At 53.8% G+C, this 17,317-nt stretch overlaps 1 protein-coding gene across 1 annotated transcript; it reads left to right on the forward strand.

Annotated features, from left to right (window-relative positions):
- The first annotated feature begins 641 nt into the window (after nucleotides 1–641).
- On the forward strand, nucleotides 642–17,281 carry PLEKHG6 (pleckstrin homology and RhoGEF domain containing G6). Its single transcript, XM_042991637.1, has 16 exons — nucleotides 642–656; nucleotides 1,901–2,106; nucleotides 3,422–3,577; nucleotides 4,152–4,316; nucleotides 4,669–4,764; nucleotides 5,055–5,105; nucleotides 5,464–5,613; nucleotides 6,793–6,903; nucleotides 7,058–7,207; nucleotides 7,419–7,556; nucleotides 7,856–7,975; nucleotides 8,336–8,468; nucleotides 8,589–8,704; nucleotides 15,238–15,383; nucleotides 16,044–16,739; nucleotides 16,937–17,281. Exons 2-16 carry the CDS (start codon nucleotides 1,969–1,971, stop codon nucleotides 16,944–16,946), a joined length of 2,376 nt encoding a protein of 791 aa, XP_042847571.1. The 5' UTR covers nucleotides 642–656; nucleotides 1,901–1,968; the 3' UTR covers nucleotides 16,947–17,281.
- Nucleotides 17,282–17,317: the final 36 nt, after the last annotated feature.

Genomic DNA, 17,317 nt, shown 5'->3' on the forward strand with positions numbered 1-17,317 from the left:
TTGGACTCTGCCAGAGAACACGGGCCCCTGTACCCCTTCTACTGGCAGTCCCACTCCCCTGCCCAGTTAAAGGAGGAAGACAAGGCTGGGAGAGGAGGGGATAGCCGGCCACTCGCTGCACCTGAAAGCCAGGTGGACACCAAAGATCACTGGGTCCTTACCCTCACCACCTGCCGCGACGCCCAGCCTCGCATTTATGCCTCATTACTCTGGCGCCTCGCAGGGGTCTGGCCGGGAGAGCAGGGTCGGAGGGTGGCGCGCGGTTCCAGGTTGCGCACAGTCCGGGTAGCTGGTGAGTTCGGGTGCGAAGGAGGGAGGGGAGGGGGGGCTGCGCAGTGAGCTCTCCTGGCCCGGGGAGAGGTGGCTGCGTCCCTGGCACGACACCCTCTGTCCCCGGGGCCCCACGGGTGCCCTCGCGGCACAGCCGGTCCGGAGCCCGCGGTGAGAGGGCGGTGCCAGCCCGCGTCCCCGCCCCTCTCCCTCCACCTTCCCTCCCGGCCCGGCCCTGTGCTGCCCGGGTCCCGCGGGCCGCTCGGTCCCAGACCCAGGCCTGGCTGCGGGGCTGGCATTGCCGGAGCAGCCGTCGGCGACCGGGAGCCCCGCGGGCGGGGGGCCGGCGGCGCGGGCGGCGGGCGCCGGGACACCTGCGGGCACAGGTGAGCGGCTGCGAGCCGGACGGACGGGGGCGGGACGGTCTGGGGGCGGGGGGGGGGGGGGCCGAGGCTGGCGGCGCGGGGGCGAGAAGGGAAGGGAAGCCCACGTCAGATCTCGAAAAGGTCCGGGGGTAGGAAGAGGGAGAGAGAGAGAGAGACAGGCAGCCCTTGAAGAGATGATTGTTGGGAGGGGACCTGGGGGACAATGAACGTTTTCCTCCCTTGCTCATAAACCGGAGAAAAGTAAGGAGCTGAGCAGGGGCCTCAGGCCCATCTGGAGGGGCACAAGCAGCTACCTAGAAGGCCTCTGCCTTCCAGGCCCTGCCCACTCAAAGGGTAGGTCCTCTATCCAGGTTTACGGGGAAGAGATGGATCCCCCCACCTGGCTCCGGGCTCGGCTCTCTGGAGGTGTTCCCAGAGGTTGGGGAGCACCAAACATACCCTCCTGCCCTTGCCTCTGTCTGTAAGCCCAGCGGCCTGCTAGCTGTCTTCCCTCACCTCCCTGTCTGCCAGGAGGGTCCAGTCAGGGGTAGGCAAACTTTGAATAAAGGGCCAGAGAGTAAGTATTTCAGACTTGAAGCCTATAGGAACTCTCTCTGTCACAACTAGCAATAAAGCAGTGGTAGACAGTTGGAAGGGAGTAAATGTGGCTGTGTTCCACTAAAACTTTACTTAGGGACCTTGAGATTTGAGTTTTGTACACTTTTCATGTGTCCTGGAATATTATTCTTCTTTTGATTTTTCTTCCCGACCATTCAAACACGTGAAAAGCATTCTTAGCTTTCGGGCTGTACAAAAACAGTAGGCAGGTGGTTCAGTGTCCAGTGCCCCCCACCCCGTGTTCTCCCTGCAGCTCTTCCCTGGGCTGGGGGTGGGTGGCTAGGTGCAAAAGAAATACCCCCACTGGAAGGGGGCATCCAGGAAGCCTGGGGACCTGCCTATGGCTCTTGCTCCCAGCTACTCAGGACTACAAGCATCCTTTGAGGCAGACGAGGGAGCCTGTACCCCAAATGTGCATACACGTGAGGAAGGAGGCATAGCTTCAAGGGGGCTTCCACCCAGCATGTGGGGTCCTACCCAACTCCACCGTGTCACAGATAGGCAGTTATGCCCCCACAATAAGTGACAAGCTCTTGTTCCTTCCTCCCCCACTCCATCATCTTTCCTTCTTCTGTCCCTTGGTCTCCAACCTGGAGCCACCCACTGATCAAGGCTGGCCCTTTCATTTCTCTATTTTCTCTGTGCAGCCTCAGGGGACCCTTTTCTCCTGGACATTGAAGCTATGACCCTTCCGAGGTGACCCAGGAGAGAAAAGATGCAGACCTTTGCTCTTCCAGATGATGGTCCCCTCCAAGGACTTGTGGCCTCCCGCATTGAGACTTATGGGGGCCGGCATCGGGCCACCACCCAGAATCCTGCTGGCAGTCTCTATCCCCGAGGAGGGCCTGTGCTGGTGAGTCCAGGCTGCCCCCAAAGTGACCTGGGTGGGGCAGAGGGAGGATACCAAGGCTTTCAGGTCTCTCTTGCAGGTTCATGGGCTGCTCTATTCCTGTCCCTCACCCCTACCTTCTTTCCTGGCTTGTGAGGGAGAGGAGGGCAGGGTTGGGCCAGACTCCCAGGACTCCACACCCATCCCAGGCAGATGCGGCAGGTGAGGCAGAGAGCCAGGAGAAGCCAGGTCCTCAGAAGAGGTGCTGTTAGACAGGTCTGAGGCATGGAGGTGAGGGGTGGGGGGCGGTAGAGAGTGGCATGTATCAACCCTTGGGGTTGGTACCTCCCAGACTCCCGCCTCTACCTGGGAGGAGCCTGTGGGCTCCCTGAGACCTGCTCCCTCTGAGTCAGCACTGAAGGAAGAGCAAAGGTTCTGGATGTCCCTACTCTGCAAGCGGGAGGGGTGCGGAGGCCTGCCTGGGCTTCACCACTGCTCCGCCCTCCTGGCCTGCCTCAAATGCTGACCAAGAAAAGGGGTGTGGAGGCCAAGCAGTGTTTCCCTCAGCCTCCAAGCTACCCCGTCACCTTGAGAACAGTTCTGCTTCCAGCTGGGGTATCCCCTGTCTTACTGGAAGAGGATTTTGCCCTGGGAGACAAGGAGGACGGCTAGGGACTCTCCCAGGCTGAGGGCAGGAAGGGAGACTAGGAAGTACGCAGTGTTAGTCAGGCCACAGGCAGATCAAGGAATGTGACCAGGCCTGCCCCGGGGGGGGGGGGGGGGGGGGGGGGGAGGAGGACGTGTGTGGCCGGCGTTTGGTCTCAATCTCTCATGTAGAAGGGCAGCCACTCCCAACTGGAAAGGACACAGGCTGCATGCCCCTGGAGGGGGGGGGGAGGGGGGAGGCCGCACATGCGTGCTCCCTCATCCCCACATGTGAGGGAAGCTGCGAGGGACCCAGAATGCACTGTGCAACGCAAGCCCATGGTACAGGAAGCACGCCTGTGAGTGGGCAGATGCTGGGGGACACACACACTAGAGCCCAGGCGTGTAGGTGCCTGTGTGCCTGCTCTACAGTAGGCCCCCCACTTGTGCCCCTGGGCCCACTAGGGGAGCCAAGCTGGCATGCCCCTGCCCAGCTCCACTTGGCCTCCCTGGCAGCAGGTGCTGTGACTCAGGGCGGGAGTGGCTCACATCAAACTGGTTTGAGGGGAGAGGTGAGCCCGCCCTGCCTGCAGCGGTGAGGGACACCGTCTGGAGTCAAGCCCCCACTACCACTCTGGGACTTCTGGGAAAAGGGAGGCCCCTCTAAGAACTTACCCTACTCCTCCTCCTCCAGGATCCCAGTCGCCGACGCTTCCAAGACTACGTCCCCTTTGCCAAGGGTTCCGGCCAGGTCCGAGGCCTGTCTCCCCTGAAGTTGCGAGAGCCAGAGCATGAGAAAAGGCATGGAGGCCATTTGGGGGCTGGCCCACCACACTCCCCCAAACTCAAGGTGAGGGGCCCCTCTTCTCCCATTCCCATGCTCATAGCCAAGCCATAGTGTCCTCCACAGATGGTCAGGGCCAAAAGCATGGCCAGCTCCTCCAAGAAGCTGGATCCGGTTCTGTCCAGAGACCCTCTCAAGGATGCATCTCCAAACCATGCTGCCTCATAAAAATGTTCATTTTAGAGGCAAATGTCAAAATGTTGCCTGAGACCACTGGTTCTCTAGTCCTGTCTGGTCTCCACCCAAAGGTCCCTCTAAAGGGTTCTGCCTCAGAAGGGCCCTACAAAGTATCTTTCTGGTCAAAGAGCCTAGGTCAGACTCCTCTGTCAGGCACCTTTCTGGAGACTAAGGTACATCTCCATCCGTGTTTCAGCGATGCCCTTTCACCTGTAATCCCTGCCGGGGTCAACCCCTGTCCCCCAGGCCTCCGTGTCCCCACTCACAGACAGTGCTGCTTGCTACCTCCCATTCTCAGACACACACACACACGCACACACACACGCACATGCAGCCCTCCCCAGACCAGGGGTCTGGGTGCACAGGACATGGCCAGGACTGGTCCCCTTCTTGGCTCTCCCAGGAAGTCCCCAAGGCCCAACAACTGGAGATGAGGCTGCATACATTCAGCATGTTTGGGATGCCCCGCCTGCCCCCTGAGGACCGTCAGCACTGGGAGATAGGAGAGGGCACTGACAGTTGCCTGGTCATTGAGAAGTCCTGGAAGGAGCTGGTGCCTGGGCACAAGGTAGGCCTGGAACACAGTGTTGGTCCCTGTGGTGTCACAGACGCACACATACACCTCCCCTCTGCCCTGGAAGAGAGAAAGGCCTTGGGAAGTGGGGTCACGTAGGGAAAGCATTTGGACACATCTTGTTCTGGGTTCAACTCCTGGTTCTGCCACTGACTAGTGAGACCTTGCTCGAGACTGTAAACCTCTCTCAGCCTCAGTTGGTTCATCTGTCAAATGGGGATAACATCATCTACACACTTGAGGATTAAAAGGTCATCTATGAAGTAGATCTAGTAGCATTGAACAGATGACAGCTGCTGTTCTTGTCATTATTCCACCAACTGAGCCAGCACTGTCCCTACCCCAGGAGATGAGCCGGGAGCTTTGCCACCAACAGGAAGCACTGTGGGAGCTGCTGACCACCGAGCTGATCTATGTGCGGAAGCTCAAGATCATGACTGACGTGAGCTGCCCCCAGCTCCAGCCCAGGCCCTCACCTCAGCCACTTACCCATCTCCCTTGCATTGTTCCCCATTTCCCCAGGCCAAGAAGGGAGGACCATGGCAAGGGGTGGGAGGAACGTAGGGGTGGGGGACAGGCAGCTGAGAGATCCCCCCCATTGGAGACCTCCCCGGGATCTTAGGAAGAAGGTTAGCAGTGGTAAATCTGGAGGTAGAGACACTTCAGAGGACTAGGCTGGGGTCCCAAAGGTAGAGGTCAGGTACTGAGACCCTCATCTTTCCCTGCATCCAGCTCCTGGCCGCCGGTCTGCTGAACTTGCAGCGAGTGGGGCTCCTGACCGAGGTGAGTGGGTACTCTGGAGGACCCTCCACACCCCAAGCCCTGAGCCCACAGAGTGGGAGTGGGCTTGCAGAGAGCCCCACAGGCTGCTGTCCAAATTCTCTGTTTTCTAGGACACCCTCTGCCCTCCCTGGTCCCCTTCCTGCTCTCGACCCCAAGCAGGCTGGCCTCTGCTCTTTTCCGGTGCTCAGCACAGCTGCGCCAATGTGCCAGAGAAATAGAAGGGAAAACTCCAGCCCCTTCCATCTCTCAGCTCCCCCGCAAGTTTCATCCAAGCTTATGGTTCCTTGCCTGTCCACGGCCAGTGCTGCCTGACAGTGACCTGCCAAGGCTTGTGGCTAAGCTCTGCTCCCTCCTCCAGGTATCAGCTGAGACCCTGTTTGGAAATGTCCCCAGCCTGATTCGAGTCCACAAGAGATTTTGGGAGGAGGTGCTGGGGCCCACCCTGGGGGAGGCTCGAGCCTCAGGCCAGCCTCTGGACCCTGTCAGTCTACAAGACGGCTTCTTGACGGTGAGGCATGGCGAAGGGCCACGTGTGGCTGGGGCGGGCCTGGGAGAGCCCAGAGAGATCCTGTCTGCAGGATCAGCCTGTGCCACTCAAACCCTTCTGGGAGTTGGGGGAGTCTGAGGGCACACCCCCACCCCCAGAATATCACCTCACCTCCTGCCCTTCATTCCACCGATACGACCTCTGTCCCAAAAGTTCTTTGGTCTTTTGGTGACTCTTTTGAAATGAAATGCAGCTATCTCAGAGAAGGGTTCCAATGAATCTCTTAACTATACAATCTTACTTCTTGGCCAGAAAGCCTCTGACAAACAGCTGCGAGAAGAATGGGGCCGAAGCAAGGCATCCCCTGGGCAACTGGCTGGGGGGTGGGGAGGTGGGGCAAGGGGGTGTAAAAGGCCACAGGGCACCCAGAGCATGGAGAAATGTAATAAGAAAGCAAGAGCCCTGGGGCACCTGGGTGGCTCAGTCGGTTGTGCGTCCGACTTCGGCTCAGGTCATGATCTCACAGCTTGTGAGTTTGAGCCCCATGTCGGGCTCTGTGCTGACAGCTCAGAGCCTGGAGTCTGCTTCAGATTCTGTGTCCTTCTCTTGCTGTGCCCCTCCCTCACTCATGCTCTGTCTCTCTTTCAAGAATAAATAAAACATTAAAAAAATTAAAAAAAAAAAAAAAGAAAGAAAGAAAGCAAGGGGCCTGGGGTCGGACTTTCTTCCACGGTGTTACCCAATCAAGAAAATGTGGGCCTTGCAGAGCCAGAATAGGGGACAGAGGTGGGGAGACAGTCTCCTGGGAGCCATTGGTACCCCCTTCCATAGGAATAGGGCTTCTGGGCAAGCCTCAGGTCACTACCCACCTCTGTGTGAAACGAGACCTGCTGTGTCCTAAAAACATTCCAGCTGAATTATTGATGACAGGAGAGTCCGTCCAGAGAAGCAGGGTACAGTAGGGGCTGTGCATGGGAGCTCAGAGAGTGGCCATGGGTCAGCCTCCTGGCATCTCAGTTTCTCCCTGGAACCCAGAGGGAGGGGCTGGCAGTCATGGGGGAGAGCGTCATGGACGGTAGGGATTGGCACCAACTGGACTAAGGGTCGGTGGGAGGCTCTCTCCTCCGTGCTCCCCGTGTTCTGCAGCTGGAGCCTGTATTTCATGACCTTCCCCCTGCCTGCCCCTATCTGTCCCCTCAGTTCAGCCAGCGGTTCCAGCCCTATGTCCAATACTGCCTACAAGTGAAGCAGACCATGGCTTACGCCCGGGAACAGCAAGACAACAATCCTCTCTTCCATTCCTTTGTGCAGGTGGGAGAGAGGGCGCCTGGGAAGGGGGCCGGGGGGGACCTGAAACAACCAGATCATCCAGCATCTCCAGCTGGGTCCAAAGCTGAGTCCGGCGCTAGAATAGGGCAGCATGGGGCCTTCAGACTCCTGACCCCCTGCCCTCTTCTGCTGGCAGTGGTGTGAGAAGCACAAGCGCTCGGGGAGGCAGATGCTGGGTGACCTGCTCATCAAGCCCCACCAGCGCATCACCAAGTACCCACTGCTGCTCCAGGCTGTGCTTAAGAGGAGCCCTGAGGCACGTGCCCGGGAGGGCCTGAGCGCCATGGTATGTGGCCTGGCAGGGCCGTGCCTTGGGTGCTGGGGGCTGGTGTGTGGGAACTGATTTCCAGGAACTCTTAAGGCTCTTAAGGGTCTCTTTCCTCATATGTACGTGCCAGTGTGGCACCGACTGGCCGCCTGGGTTGTCTTTGGTGGGGTGAGATGTACGGGGTAAGGAGGTGAGCTGTTCCTTCTTCCACATCCTGCCCGTCACCTAGATTGCCGCTGTGGAGTCATTCCTGCGATACGTCAATAAACAGGTGCGCCAAGGGGAAGAGCAGGAGAGCTTGGTGGCTGCAGCCCAACGCATTGGGCCCTACGAAGTGCTGGAGCCATCCAGTGAGGAGGTGGAGAAGGTGAGGGAGGGCAGGGGGAAGGGGGCTCAGCAAAACAAGGTCCCTGGGAAAAAAGATGAAGCAGAGGCCTGGAGGCTAAGGGGCAGAGGTGGCACAGAGGGCCCGTGCCCACCATTCCTTCACCATGAGGAGGGGCTGAGGGTCAGAGTTCTAAAGAGTGAAAAGGAATTACTGGCTGCTTCCTCTCCCTCCAAGAAGGCGAGGATGAGGGGAGAAGGTGCTGGTGATAGAACAAAGACCCATGGTGGCTGGGAGGGGGGGGGGGGAGGCAGTGATCCTCTCCGCGCTGTGTCCCTCAGAACCTGCGTCCATTCTGCACCCTGGACCTGATGTCGCCCGTGCTGGGGGTCGCTCCCGAGCACACCAGGCAGCTGCTGCTGGAGGGACCCGTGCGAGTGAAGGAGGGGCGAGAAGGGAAGGTGAGGGGCTACGGGGAAGACTGGAGAAGACGGCAGGTAGACTGAAGAGAAGGGAGGGGTGCCAGGACACAGGATAAGAGTCAGAAAAGCTGGAATTGGGCAAAGAGATGTTTGTGTGTCTGTGTGTGTTGAGAAGGGGACGTGCTGTGGCTAAGCTCTGCTTGTCTGTATGCCCCTGAATCAGCCTGTAAGACAAGAGATGGGACCAAAGTGACACCCCTTCCAGCTCTAGCGTTCCACAGTTCTGTCCCTTGTGCACATGTGCACCCATGCACGCACACCATGCAGGAGCCCCAGTCCATGTGCCACCCTTCCCCTGCTCCAGCTGACCCTTGTCTCTCTCTGACACCTGCCTCCCAGCTGGATGTGCACCTGTTCCTCTTCTCTGATGTGCTGCTGGTGACCAAGCCCCAACGCAAGGCAGACAAAGCCAAGGTTATCCGTCCCCCACTCATGCTGGAGAAGCTTGTGTGCCGACCACTCCGAGACCCTAGTATGTCTCTCCTGAGGGGACACTTTCCTTCTCCTTTCCTCTTGGCAAGGGGAAGGAGCAGTCAGGATGGGGATCAAATATGGTCTAGCCCTTGAGCAGACCTTCACCTCCTCTACCCAGACAGCTTCCTGGTGATCCATCTCACTGAATTCCAGTGCGTCTCCAGTGCCCTCGTTGTGCACTGTCCCAATGCTGCAGACCGTGCCCGGTGGCTAGAGAAGACCCAGGAGGCCCAGGTATGTGAAAGCCAGGAGTAGAGAGCGGGGAGGGGCCCTCGGAGGTCAGAAAAGGGAACACAAGAGGGAGGGAGGAAGAGAAAGAGGCTGAGGTGGATGCAGGTTCAGTCTGGTTCGGGCCCTCAGGAGGGAGACACAGCCTTGACAAGAGCATGAAAGAAAGCCTTTGGCCAGCTACTGTGCCAGTCACTGGGAGAGCCCAAGACAGCATCCCCTAAAGGCTTTTGTACCCTGAAACCACGATCTTCTGAACTTCATCTTCCGTTCAACATTAACGGAGCACTTGCTGGGTGCTAGGGAATCAGAAAAGAATAAAACACCACTCCCCACCCCCACCCCCACCCCCGGAATATGTACTGCAGCCTAGCTGGACAAATTAGTGTACAAATAATGGAAACATAGAATGGAACTATGTTCCATTAGTGTACAAATTATATTAATGTACAGATAATAGAAAGCACAGAATGGAACTATGACCAAGAAGGGAGTAATTCATTCTGTCTGGTGTGTTGGTTGGGAAAGGGGACATTGCAGAGGGAGGTCTGCTGAGATACTTTCACAGAGAGGCTATTGTCTGAGCCCTGTTTGGGGGGATATCTAGGAGTTCGTGAGGAGAACAAGGATGGGAAGGAAAGTTATTCCAGATGGAGAAGCAGATTGTGCAAATGTGGGAAACATGAAACTGTGTGTGTGTTGAGAAAACCACTGGCCTCATAGTTGATATTACCAGGACAGAGCAGGCATAGTGGCAGAGAGGCCAGGGGGTAGGTACTACCAGCTCATGTCTACTACTGGGTGCTATGCTAAGGAACTTGAACTTTGTCCTATCGATGACAAGGATCGAGAGAAGGTGTTTAACAGGGCAGATTCATGCGATAAAAGCTAGAGGAATTCAAAAGATCCAAATGGAGCTGTACTAGTTACCATAAACTTAATGGCTTAAAGCAACAGAAACATTGTCTCACCGTTCTGGAGGCCAGATGTTGGTCGCCTCTTCCAGCTTCTGGTAGCTTCTGGTGTTCCTTAGCTCATGACTGCCTCACTCCGGTCTCTGCCTCTGTCTTCATGTGGCCTTCCTCTCGGTCTGTCTCTGTGTACAAATCTCCCTTTCCTGTCTCTTATACAGACACCCTAAATCCAGGATAATCTCATCTTGAGATCCTTAACTGAAGATCTTTACACATCTGCAAAGACCCCTCTTCCAAGTAAGGTCACATTTACAGGTTCTGGGGGTGAGGACCTAGACATATCTTTCTGGAGCCTCTATTCAACCCACCATAGGAGCAGAATGGCCAAAAAGTAAAGATTTGAATTGGCCTTTTAAGGACAGGGAAGACCAGGAACAAAAGAATCAAGGGAGAAACTGGGTTGGATTATTTTGGGGACAGTGACCACATCTGTCTAAGTCTGAGCCAAGGGTTTATGTGAACAAGTGAGGAGAGGCCAGGTTTTACAGGACCCCAAAAGCTACAGAAGAGGGCAGACGGGACAAGGTTGAATTGAATTGGGTTGACAAGAGAGAGCCACCATAGATTCTTGAGCAAGGGAATGCCACGGTGAAATCAGTGTGTTCATCTTGAATTGATAGCTGGCAGCGTGATAGGTGGGCTGGAGGCAAGAGAGATTGGTGGCAGGAGATTTACTGTACTAGTTTGAGTGTGAAATATTGAGGTTTAGTGTCATATTCTTAGGGACATGTTGCAAAAAAGGGGGAAAAGTTGGAGGGGGGCAGGTTAGAGAAAGGAGCTAGAGAAGGAAGAGAAGCCTTTGGGAGACTGTGATTAAAAACCTATATTGAGGGGCACCTGGGTGGCTCAGTCGGTTAAGCATCCGACTTCAGCTCAGGTGACGATCTCGTGGTCCATGAGTTCGAGCCCCGCGTCGGGCTCTGGGCTGATGGCTCAGAGCCTGGAGCCTGCTTCGGATTCTGTGTCTCCCTCTCTCTCTGCCCCTCCCCCGTTCATGCTCTGTCTCTGTCTCAAAAATAAACGTTAAAAAAATTAAAAATAAATAAATAAATAAATAAAAACCTATATTGAATGCAAGAAACTCCAGGTTCAGACACCAGTTCTACCTCTTCCTAGCTGGGTGGCCTTAGGTGAGTTATGTGGTCCGCTGAGTTTCCATTTCTTCACCTGCAAAATGGACATAAATAATGGCAGTCCTTGCCTCATAGAGAGGAGCCCAAAAAATCATTCTTTTTTTAAATATTTTTTTTACATTTTTATTTATTTTTGATAGACAAGGAGAGACAGAGCACAAGCAGGGGAGGGGCAGAGAGAGAAGGAGACACAGAATCTGAAGCAGGCTCCAGGCTCCACACTGTCAGCACAGAGCCTGATGGCAGGGCTCAAACCCACGAACCGTGAGATCATGACCTGAGCCGAAGTTGGACACTTAACCAATTGAGCCACCCAGGCGCCCCAAGAAGTCATTCTGATTAAGCAAGGCAGCATGCTACCAGCTCTAGGTAAATGCACCCGAATGCAGGTCACAGATTAGGGAGGACAAAGGATGATTTCCCCTTTGAAAGACAGCTTTGGCAGCCCCCTCTGTGTGAAATGAAATCAATACAAAGAGAGAAACCTGTTGGGTTGGTTGTTGCTTCCTGGGAGGGGTGGGTCTAGAGCAGTAGTAAGTTTTAAACAGAAGCACTTTGAAAGTGATGCGGTGGGGGCTAGGCAAGTGGACATACCTTAGGGACTCTGGGAAGTATAGAACACAGCCCTGGGGTTCAGGTGGGGACAAGGGATGAACTATGAAAATTGCTAAGAGAGTAGATCTTAAAAGTTGTTAGTTAACACAAGAGAAAAAAAATTTTTTTGTGAAACGTATGGTGACAGATGTTAACTAGACTTACCAAGGTGATTATTTCATTATACAAATGTTGAATCATTACACTGCACACCTGAAGGTGATATAATGTTATGTCAATTATACTTCAATTACCAAAAAAAAGGGCATTTTGAACAAAGCAAGAAATCTTAATGTAGACTGTTTCTAAAGAATGCAACCTCATTATTTTTACAGTTAAAATCAAATTAGTGGTTCTCATAGGGCTTGCTTTAATGAATAGATAGTAATGATTTGTCCTTGGCACATTAGGTAGTTAAGGCTTCTGGAACTTTTGAAAATGTGTGAAAATAGTCTTGCTCTTTAAATAATTTTAAGCATTCTTCCTGAAATCTTATCTATACTATCATATCATAATGTGGAGAGCTTATTTAAGAAAAGAAAATCCAGAACTTAGTCTCTGTTTAAATAGTGTATTAAAAACCATGAATTAGGAGAATAGAAAGTAAATATGAGGATTTTGCCATTAAAAAAAAGGCATGAAATAAGAATTAAAGACGGAACCTCAAGATCTTGTGTCTTACAACCCTGTAGGACCCTGTAGGACTGCCACTTCCTTGAATACCTAAAACAAGCCACAGGGTTCCCTAAGGCACCAGGTGGGGGGCCCTCACAGGAGGCCCTTTCCTTCACCACCCCACTGTCAGAATTCTGTCTTCTTCCTTTGGTTCTCAGTCCCAAAATGACACCCCCCTCCCGCCTCCCTTTAGAACCCCCAAGGGACCACTACAAACTATTGGGATTTTATTCAAACTAATTTACCTCGGGCAGTCTCACTCCTGGCTAACAGAGGAAAGGAGGTCACTTCTGATACATAACCAAGCAGTGCACAAGCTCCCTGGCCTTCCTTAGCAAAACAAAGAACACTGAAACTGAAATTAGTTTGTCCTGCTATTGTTTCATGCTGAATTCTTAAAGAAAACTGCTCTCTACTGCTATCAGCCTTTGTAAACTGATAAAGGCAGTGGAATATCTATTGGTCCCCTTGATAGAGCAACCACCCAAGGGTGGGACTGTTGCTTTCTCCCCCTCACAAAAATGTAGATGTAGATTTATTCCCTGCAGCTCTAGCCAGGGCAGCTTAAACTTTTAGGGAAAAAAAAAAAAAAATTAGCTTCTCTAGGGAAGACAGACTAAATCCTGGGAAATGCCCATGATTAGGGACTGGGAAGAGGAAAAAGGAACGAGTGACAGGAACAGAAAAAGCTGTCAGAGACAGAGGTCAAAAAATGAATGGCAGGAGGCTGAAGCAGGCTGCTAAGGTAATAGCCAGAGCCCAGTTCTCACCTGTTATCTGTGTTCTTGCAGGGGTTATGTCATCTCTCCAAGCCCAGTCCCCATCTGGGGAATTGCAGTGATAGTGGGCACAATCATGTAGGAGAGATGGGACAATTATTGTTGCTGCTTGGCACGAGGCCCAGCACTTAATGGGCGCTCCATAAATGTTTGTAATTATCATTAGAAGGAGGTGATCAGTGGCGCCTGGGCGGGGCTAGGTGCTGACTAGGGAAAGGCCTCACAGCTGCTCAGAGTTCGTGGGCACTTTGAGAGATCTGTGTTAGTCCACTTGGGGAACTTTGGGAGGAGCAGATGAATCTAGGAGCAACCCCAGAGGCAGTGGGGAGAAGAGGTGTTTCCTCTCAAGGCTTATGTCTTCCACCAGGGCAAAGAAAGAAGAATCATGCTGGGGGAGCCCTCCCTTCCTCTTCTCAGCTTTGTAGAGGAGCCACATTTTGGCTCAGGCACCGATTTCCTCTTCCCTTCCCAACTTGATTCTCCTCTTACCCAAGCTGAGAAGATCCTCCCAGGGTTGCTGGAGAAGCTTTGGGGTGTCTGGGGGGGACTTCAAACAGCCCCATTCCCTGATGCCTCAGGTCCCCCTCCCTCCCTGCTTTTTCCTAGGGTTGGGCCAGGGGCAACTGCCAGGGGCACGTTTAATGGAGATACTTGTATTAGATGTTCCTTACGAACCCCACCCCTTCCTCCCAGTTCTTTCCTTCCCCACACCATCCTATCCTGGACTTCCCAAACACTCCATTGAACTTGGGTCATGTGGAACCAAGGGCAGGTCATCTCAGCCCAACAAGCAGGCTGCTCCACTCCACCCTGGCCCCAAGAACAACCCCACCCAGCATCCTTGCTTCTTGTTCCGTCCCACGTTGGAGATGAGGGAGGAGGTCACAGGACCTGGCCCTGTTGTGCTGGTTCTCTGCACCCAGGTACCATCATCCCTTGCTTTGGCCAACTGACTAGTCTTATGAGACTGCTAAGAATCTTTGCACTGCTTTGTCACTCACAGGACTGAGGGACTGGAGAGCCAGAGAAAGGAAACTTGCAATAAAAACCTGATGTCATTTTCCTATCCCTGTTCATCCATTTCTCCAACATGTCTATTGTCCTGAACCAGCTACCCCCGTGTTTCTGGAGAGGCTTTGGGAAGGTCCAGGTGTCCAAGAGTTGCTGGTTCAGATACCTAAGCTGGAGAGATAATCAAAATATTTAACCACCAGTATGGCATGGCCATCATCCAATTAGAGTGGAGCATCTTGGGAGCTTGGGAGTGTGCTAGAGGTCCCCTGCTGTGCCACATGTTATCACTGGATCTTGAAGGATGGGGTTACCAGTCCTAGGGAAAGGAGGCAGGAGGCTTGGACAGCAGCCCTTTGCTTACCAGCATGGAAGTACTCCAATATTTTAACAATGATATGGCCATACCAGTGAGTACTGATACCAGCACTGCCCGCAGCTGCCACCAGGACCTCCCTTTGACCAGCCTGTGCCTTCAGCCTGTCTGTGGGTTCTGCTGCCTTCCCTCCCCCTCCCCAAGCAAATGTCCTTTAGCAACTCTGCCCTTTAAGGCTGCCCTTGAAAGTCAATGTAGTTCCTGAACCAGGACTCAAAGAGAAGGCCCAGTCCCAGTTCTGCTTCTCTTCTCGTGGGACTTGAGCAAGTCCCTTTGTCTCTCTAAGTCTTGTTTTCTCATCTGTAAAATGGGCTAATATCCATGCTTTCCAACCTACAGGGTGATGGTGTGTATCAAATGATCACATGCATGTGAAGGTGCCCTATAAGGTGCTTCTCAGATGTCACTATTTTGTTCTGAGGGCACCTGTGTGAAAATATTGAGGGAAGAAGACAGAAAATACAGTGTATCCTCCTCCATTCCTCTTGGGATGGTCTTGCTTTCATCTCTGAAGGACAGCAGAGGACAAAGCCTGACCCTGCCCACCATGGCAGCAGGAGCAGGAGTAATTTGAGGGCCCACCACCATTTAGAACACTTATACCACCATCACCATATATCAGGGAGGGCTTCCTGAAGGAGGGAAGAGATTGGATAGAGTGCTTAACAAGGGGGCATAAGAAGCAGGAATAACCGCACAAGCAGGAAAGGGGGTCTTCTGTTCACCTCACCCACCCCCAGAGCCAGTTGGAGGGTTCAATTCCTGGCGCCATCCCACTCTCTTTTGCCCCATGACCTTGGCAATTACTTATACCGAGTCTCCATTTTTCCCTAGTAAAGTAGGAGTAACAAATAATATCTGCCTCATAGCCTTCATAATATAGTCATAATCTGTGAAGATTGAATGAAATAATATGTATGTAAAGCACTTAGCACATGGGTGACATACAGCAAGTCTCAATAAATGAGAGCTCTTAATGAAAGTATGCCCACCCCAGATCACCCTGCAAAAGCTGAAGACAGAGGAGTATGTCCAACAGAAGAGGGAGCTCCTAGCTCTCTATCGGGACCAGGACCGGGAGGCCCCATGCACCAGGCCCTCCTCACCTTCCCCGGAGGACTCTCAGAGCAGCGCAGAGGGGAGGTAAGACCCACAGGGACCACAAGTCTCTCAAAGTAGGGGGGCTGCAGGCAGGGAGAGAGGGGAGAGGAACCCACGCAGCAGAGAAGTGGCAACACAGCTTCTGGGGACATTGGAAATAGAGGAACCCAGGCTACCGGTTAGAGTGGAACAGGTTGGCACTAGTCAACAGTTGCCAGGGTGACAGAAACAGACACAAGAGATGCAAGCTCCTTGAGGAGCAGGCTCCCCAGGCCAGGGATGGAGAGTGAGAGCCAGTATGGGATTTGCAGAATGTCGCAGCTGCAAGGATCCAGTGAGTCCAAATCCCCAGAGAGGGCGAGAGGTTCGTTCACAGGAACACATCTGTTCAGCAGCATGGTTAAGGAGAAGAAAGATCCATCATTGGGGGATTGCCTCAGGGGAGCTCAGGAACGCTTCAGCAGATAGCTGAGCACCTGCTTGGTACAAGGTCCTGGGCCAGTTGCTGTGGCTAAAATACCTTAGAGGAGCTTACAGTCTAGCCAGCAAGATGAGAAAATAATCGTGCAGTGTAAAGGTGGTACCGAAGTAAGTTTGGAGGAGGGGCTGTTTCTGGATAGGAAGATCAAGGGAAAATTCCTGGACTTGAACTTGACCCCTCAGCACCCGACTCTGACCATTTACTCTTCCTATAAATTGTAGGACTCCAGAGTTCTCAACCGTCATCCCCCAGCTGGTGGTGACAGAAGACGTGGATGAAGAGCCTCTGTTGGTAGCAGATGATACTTCAGACTCTGGCTATGGGACCCTGATCCCAGGCTCCCCCAAGGGGCCCCATTCTGTGAGCCGTCTACGCCCACAGGCCCTTCGGCGTGACCCTCGTCTCACCTTCTCCACCCTGGACCTCCGAGATGTTCCTTTGCGCCCTCAACCTCCCAACCCCCAAGCCCCCCAACGCCAAAGCGCCCCTGAACTGCCAGGGGACGGTATCCGAAGAGGAAGCAGCCTTCCCAGGCGAGATCCACCAACCTGGTCTGAAGAAGAAGACCGGACCTCAGTAGATGGGAATGTGGTAGCAGAAACGCTGCATAGGGCCCAACTTCGGGGACAGCTCCCCGCATCCCCAACCCACACTGACTCTGCTGGGGAAAGCCCCTGGGAGTCCTCAGGGGATGAAGAAGAAGGGCCCCTCTTCCTGAGACCTGACTGCACCCGCTCCCCTCGCCCTCTCCGGGCTGAGGACATGCTCAGAGAGATCCGGGAAGAACTGGCCAGCCAGAGGATTGAGGGCATCCCCGAGCCTCGGAGGAACAACAGGCCTCAGAAGCTGACCCGGGTCCAACTGCGGAGAATGCGTGGGCCCCACATCATTCAGCTGGACACCCCCCTGTCCACATCGTAAGTGCTGAAGGGAAAGTGGCTTGGGAGGGGGTGGAGAAGCCAGTATGGAGTGAGAGGGGTACCAAAGATGTCAGTGGGGACAGAGTATAGAAGGAGGGTAATACTGGAGCAGGGGCCATGGCAAGGAAGGGTACTTAGCCTCACTCTTCACCCCACATCTGACTTTGCCTAACACCCACCTCCTTTCTTTTCAGAGAGGTGTGAGGAACACTCAGGACCTTTGGCATTTCTCCCGGAGGAAATCTCTCCCCACGAGTGCTGGTCACCACCCCACCCCTGGACTCTACCTCAAGGACCACACTTCCCAATAAGAAGCCTGGCCCGGGCACCATGCCCTTCCTGCTCTGAGGGCTTTGGGATCAAGTGCTGTACATTTTTGTATCATAGACATACCAGAGCCCCACATAAAGTTGTACATAAAAATGACCGCCTGGTCATTACTAGATAAGGGTGGGAAGAAAGAGAACCTGATGAGGAAGGGGTCAGAGAGTGAGCACAGGCTGCTCCTTTGTCAGTTGGGATCATGGTGGTGGGGTACCTGGCCCAAGCTCAGGGCTTTTCCCAGCCCACCGCCA

This window comes from Panthera tigris, chromosome B4, assembly GCF_018350195.1.
Source record: "Panthera tigris isolate Pti1 chromosome B4, P.tigris_Pti1_mat1.1, whole genome shotgun sequence".
Taxonomy (NCBI): Eukaryota; Metazoa; Chordata; class Mammalia; order Carnivora; family Felidae; genus Panthera; species Panthera tigris.

Coding starts and splice junctions, on each gene's coding strand:
- PLEKHG6 (XM_042991637.1), top strand. CDS start 1,969: ATGCAGACCTTTGCTCTTCCAGATGATGGTCCCCTCCAAGGACTTGTG. Junction 7,208..7,418: donor GGGAGGGCCTGAGCGCCATG/GTATGTGGCCTG, acceptor CCCGTCACCTAG/ATTGCCGCTGTGGAGTCATT. Junction 8,469..8,588: donor CCGACCACTCCGAGACCCTA/GTATGTCTCTCC, acceptor TCCTCTACCCAG/ACAGCTTCCTGGTGATCCAT.